Source organism: Stigmatopora argus, chromosome 3, assembly GCF_051989625.1.
Source record: "Stigmatopora argus isolate UIUO_Sarg chromosome 3, RoL_Sarg_1.0, whole genome shotgun sequence".
Taxonomy (NCBI): Eukaryota; Metazoa; Chordata; class Actinopteri; order Syngnathiformes; family Syngnathidae; genus Stigmatopora; species Stigmatopora argus.
This window is the reverse complement of record NC_135389.1, coordinates 1,581,012-1,587,011: the sequence shown is the minus strand read 5'-3', so window position 1 is coordinate 1,587,011 and position 6,000 is coordinate 1,581,012. Positions and strand designations below refer to the sequence as shown.

The 6,000-nt window shown below is 39.5% G+C and overlaps 1 protein-coding gene across 1 annotated transcript in view; it reads right to left on the bottom strand.

The window, feature by feature from the left end:
• Positions 1-432: 432 nt before the first annotated feature.
• Positions 433-6,000, bottom strand: part of prmt7 (protein arginine methyltransferase 7) — a 119,010-nt gene continuing 113,442 nt past the window's right edge. Inside the window, exons 16-17 of the mRNA XM_077596913.1 lie at positions 773-869; positions 433-707 (exon numbers count right to left, since the gene is read on the bottom strand). Coding sequence (XP_077453039.1) covers positions 549-707; positions 773-869 — 256 coding nt within the window. The 3' untranslated portion in view covers positions 433-548. The remainder of the gene's footprint in view (positions 708-772; positions 870-6,000) is intronic.

Genomic DNA, 6,000 nt, shown 5'->3' with positions numbered 1-6,000 from the left:
TCTTCCACCGAAATAACAGTGAAGCCATGCGCTACATGCACATCGTCATATTTCCTCTTTTTGGCTTCCGGGTGACTTATGATTTACTCGCTATCCGCGTTGCCCTTTGCCTTTCTTTCCATCCCTTTAAAAAAATTCCACGGTGTCGCTGACTCGCTGGATAGTTCAGCTCTGTGGTGTTTGTTCTTCTTTGGTGCCATAGCGAACTCTGTGAGCGCGGCACTGATAAATCCCGAGTTAATGTGCATTGACACTTTATTGTAAAAGTATGTTTTTATAAATCAGGAGCTCCCAATGATTGTTATGCAGGAAATGTATTAACATTTTGGGGGATTTTTTATTCTTGGATCTTGTTTTTGGATATTGGAACAGTTATTTCCATATCAAAAGGTTTCATATCCTAAAAATGTTGTATGTAGAAACATTCATAAGTAGAGGTACAATTGTATATTTTATTTCTTGCTTTAACATTCAGTGTGGACCTATATGCCATTTCCTTAATTGAGAAAAAATAAAAAGTGAAATAAAAAAATCACAATTGCTTCATATCAATGTGATTTGATATCAAAATCCATCTGGATATTTCCGGAAGTGGGCTCAAATACAATGTTGTAAAACACAGCTGCTCTATCATTGCCTGATGTCTCCCTTCCTGATCTGAAGAAATACACCCCTTGTTTACTGTGGCGATTCCACTCGCAGAGGCCCTGCAACAAAGTAACCACCACCACCATTTTGAATGTAATTTATCATAGTTCAACTTGTGTCATACCTGATCATTGATTGGTTTAGTTAAACCCACGCTGACTGAGACATCAGGAGTCAGGTGGAATTCTAACCACACAGCAACACCATGACAGTGACCGCTCCTGAAACAGAATGAGGACTTCTGTGAAAAAAACAAACAAATAATCCTGTCGTCCTGCATAATTTGTCCATTATACTGTTAAATGTACAGTAATATGTTTCACAATTTTCAGTACTTTTTCCTTGACAAAATATCCAGCAGCTCGGGGTTTAGGAATAGACTTCACTTTGAATGGAATAGGGTCAGACTACAGGGGAGACACAGAGATGGACAACAAAAGAAGTCAGGTTGGGAAACCTAATCAACTGTTTCAGGACACGTTACCCTATTGTCCTGTTCTGTCTGAATGGTCCAATGCAGCAGTTCTGGATATATGTAATAGAGAAACTCTTCCTCTTTGGACAGTGATCTTAATGGCTTGAAAATACACTGCTACCAAAAATTAAAGGAATACGTATTTTTATTGAGCCTGGCATGAAATCAATTAAATCTGTCTGCTAATTTTCTGGTTGGTTAAGCAGCTGAGGGCATCGTTAATCCTTTTAAGCCGTACTGATGTTTGTGGACTTAAAAACAGGTGCAGGACTTTGGCAACAATTTGAAAACCCTCAAAACAGGGCTGATTTTACATGTGGTGTCATTTCAATTGTTTCCCTTTATTTTTTGGGGGTAGTTTTTTAACTTATGCTGGTTTTGGGTTGTGTAATCATCTCTACTGGCAGAATGAGGTGATTCCTTAACACTACAGAATTTGCTTAGGTTTTAGAAGATCTCTAGGATGGCACATCCACAGCACAATCTCCAGAACATGGAGATGCCAGGAGACTGGTGGATACAACTGGACAGAGCTGTAAAAAAGTCAAGCATGCATACAAGGACACAGCCTCACAGGATACTGAAAACCATTTGAGTTGAAAAAATTAAGTTTTTGAAAAAAAGGGACGACCCTGCCATTTCGCTTTGATTTTAGGGTGTTTACACAATTGAGCCATCTCTAGGCTCGCACAACTACCAACTGAACCCTTTAAAATAGCTCAAAGCGTCCCAATTTTGTATGAAAGATGTGACGAAACAAACAAAGAGAGAAAATTATAAGTAAATGATTTATTGATGTCTTAAAATGAATAACAAGCATACAAAATGTATCCGTGTTGAAACGCATGGGAACAAGACATTTAAAAAAAATATAGATTATATTTAGATATTAATTGTTAGGATTGGGTTGTTATTGTTTTTTCATTGTTTTCTCTGTGTGTTCTTATGTTCAATTCCCTACTCTTATTTGTCCCTCTTGATTTTCCGTTCCTCGCATGCAGCTGCGCGTCATTTAGAATTAGTTCCTGTTTTGTCTATTTAAACTCCACTCCTAACCCTAACCCTTATTTCGTCATCGTCAGATTGTACTGCTTTTGTTTGTCCACGCAATGTTTCCTCATTACTTCGATCCATGTTCCATGTGCCTCGTTCCTCGCTTTTTATGTGATTCGATTTCTAAGTCTTTGTTATTTTCTAAGATCCCGTCGCCATCAATGGGTGTTTTAAATGTCAATTTCCTTCCTTTATGACATAGCAGACCCCACCCCTGTAACTCGTTGAAGTCGCCGTTTAGCTGCCACTCGCAATTTGTTTTTTCTCTGCTCGTGTTCAATGGCAGTATATAAAATTTGGTGAGTTGGTACTTGGTGGTGGAAAACTACACAAAAGATGTCACTGGTAGTTACGTCCCACACCAAACAGGAAGTCGGCTATCTTGGATTGAAGGGGGAAAAATAGCGATTTTTGACTGTTTCCTGGCTGCACATTTGAACGAACACGTTCTATGGACTTTTGACATATCTGCCTCAAAGTGGCTCTATGCCCAGCACTTGCATCATCAAAAGTTATCAGAACAAAGATTTTTCAGTATGGGGAATGCAGAATTATTAAGCAAGTTGTATTTTTGAGGATTAATTTTATTACTGAAAAAACAACCACGTTCCTAATGAACCCAAAAGGATCAATAATATTGGAGTGGGGCTTTTTTTAATTTTTTTTTAGCAATTTTTGGTGGCTATCTGTGTGAGCAGGTGACGACTACTGTGCATAATTCTTAGGCAACTTAAGAAAAAACAAAAATATATCAATTAGAATTTTTTTTTTTCACAAGGGAATAAACAGTTCAACAATTACAAATATGCATTTCTGACAGTTAAAAAGAAATCAGGGATCAATATAGCCACCTTTCTTTGCAAGGACACTCAAAAGTCTGTCATCAATGGATTATGTCAGTGTTTTGATCTGTTCATGATGAACAGTGCATGAAGCAGCAACCACAGCCTCCAAAATACTGTCCAGCGTCGTGTACTATTTCACCTCCTTGTAAATCTCACATTTGATGAGGGACCACATGTTCAAGGAGGCCATGTCATTAGTTTTTCTTCTGTTAGGCCTTTTCTTGCCAGTCAGGCTGTGGAGTATTTGGATGCGTGTGATGGAGCATTGTGTTGCATGAAAATCATGTTTTTCTGGAAGGATGCGGACTTCTACCTGTACCCCTGCTTGAAGGTGTCTTCCAGAAATTGGCAGGAGGACTGGGAGTTGAGGGTGACTCCATCCTCAACCCGTAAAGGCCATAGAAGCTCATCTTTGATGATAGCTGCCCATACCAGTACCCCACCTCCACCTTGCCCTCAGACTGGAGCGCCCTGCCATTTACCGATGCACCCACGGGTCCATCTATCTGGCCCTCATTTCATCAGCAATGTTCCCTCCAAGCAGTGTGCGTTTGCACACTACTATCTTGTTCTCCACACACAGCAAACAAATGCAGTGCACAAAATAAAATTCAACCTGAATTGTTAAAAAAAAAGATTCGTTTTTGCTGTGCCATTTTGCAACACAACTCAGAGAGTGGCAGCCGGTCACGGACAAACAACAAGAAATTGTAATTATGAATAAAACTATGACTAACACCGTGTCCAGCCAATGATATGATGGGGTTCAGGTCTGTGTGTTTACTTCTGTGGCATGAGTAAATGTTAAGGACATTGATTGGCTGCATAAGATAGACATTCCGCCTAAGTTTTGCAGGTTAGCATATAGCTAACGGTTCGATGGAGTTGCTGCCAACCCTTTTTCATGGCTAAACGACCAGGCTGTGGGACAGCCACTCAACAAGCCAAAGGTTCTTTTAAGATGTAATGGCTGTCAGAGTATGTGCAAAGAGAAGAACAAGTGGTGAAATGGGGTGAAAGTTCTCTTCTGCAAAACAGGCAGCTAAGCTAAAGTTGTAAGAGTTTTCCAATGGAAAGATATTGCATATAAATGGAAGCTTTACTGCCTCAAGTGGCACATTCAGCAGAAAACTAATTTGAATGAGAAGTGAGAAGGACAAACGTGAAAAATAAGGTAAAAATTTAAATCAAGTATGCATACTCCAGGGACATTCATAAATATGTTTTATTCATAGATATTAATCATTAAATTTTATTATGAATAGATCATTTATGGGTAGTAGACATACCTGTTAATTGCTTATTGCGCCCCTTATTAATGATTGCAATTCCCCTTATTAAGTGATAAAAAAAAACATACAAATGCAACGGCCGGGTTGGCTGTTTGCCCTGCCTCCACCCTCACTTTCACTATCGATGGGCTGTTTTCTTTTGCATTCCCTTCAAAATATTCCGAAAATGATGCACACAAATGTCCTCACAATAGGATAACGCACGACCACTTGCCAACGAGAAGTAGTCTTGTTAGCGGTCGCTCCGCCAACGGGAGCTAACAGGCTAAGGGGAAAAAACACTGAAAAAATGCTTATGGCAGGTGGGATACAGGTGTGTGCCTATAGTGAACAATTACGATGTTGCTCACACTGGTCCTATGCCCAGACATATGAAAAATGGGAAAATTGCTCATCAGTCTAAAAAGCCATCAGTCTTGGGATATTTCTTGGTCCAGTCTTGACATTTCAGATTGTCTATCTTGTTCAGTGGTGGTCGTTTTTCAGCCGTTCTTGCCTTGGCCATGTTTCTGAGTATTACACACCTTGTGCTTTTGGGCACTACAGTGATGTTGCAGCTCTGAAATATGGCAGAACTGTTGGTGGCATCTTGGCAGCTGCAGGCTTCAATTTTCTGAGTTTATAGGCAGTTTTTTTCCCACACTCTTCTCACGAACCTGTTGGCTATTTTGAATGAAACGCTTGATTGTTCGATGCTGATGCTTCAGGAGCTTAGCAATTTTATGTGTCTGCATCGCTTTGCAAAATATTTCACTATTTTCTTTTCAGAGCCTCTAAAGTCCCTCTTCTTGATTATTTTGCCAAAGGAAATGAAGTTGCCTAATAATGATGCTTGTTACCAAAATGCACATCACCTGATACACTTAATTGGTAGTGGACTTTCGAGCCTATACAGCTTGGAGTAAGATAACATGCATAAAGAGCATGTGGGCAAAATACTCATTTGCCTAATAATTCTGCACTCGCTGTACAGATCAATCACCATACAGTCATACCTCTACTTACGAATGCCTCTAGGTGCAGGATTTCCAGGTTACGAAAGCTTTTTATATACAAATGAATGCCTCAAGATAAGAAAAATATCCAACAACGAAATTTCCCGAATACGGGATGAATAAAGTTATCCAATCCAATCCAATACTCGCAAAAAGTAGATGTATTCCTTATCCGTTATTTTATTTTGAAAATATTGTCGCAGATGCATTGATTCTTGCTTTAGAAGCTCTCTCCACCATACACTGGGCTCTCATTGGTTGTCTCACAACAGTCCTCCATTTTTTTTTACCCATTGTCTGCAAAAACTTACCGCATTTACTCGCATATAAGCCGCTTTTGTCGGACAAAAAAATGATGACTGAATCGAGGGTACGGCTTATATAATAATAATAATAATCGGACATAGGCGCATTATATGCGCATAAAAACATGACATGAACGAAACTGCAAGTTGACGACGATGGCACGATGTCTTCATGACAAAATGGCGCCGTGAGGTCATGACGCAATGAAGTCTTGACATCATGACGCAAGCGAATGTGGCCGATAATTCAAAATAGAAAAAAGATAAACAGATAAAATGCTAAAGAAAATTTATTTTTACGTCTATATAGGTCCCGGGCAGGCCTCTTACCTAGGGCGGTGCCATCTAAACCTAGTTAAACGTACTCTCCCTGGCCAAACGAGAGTA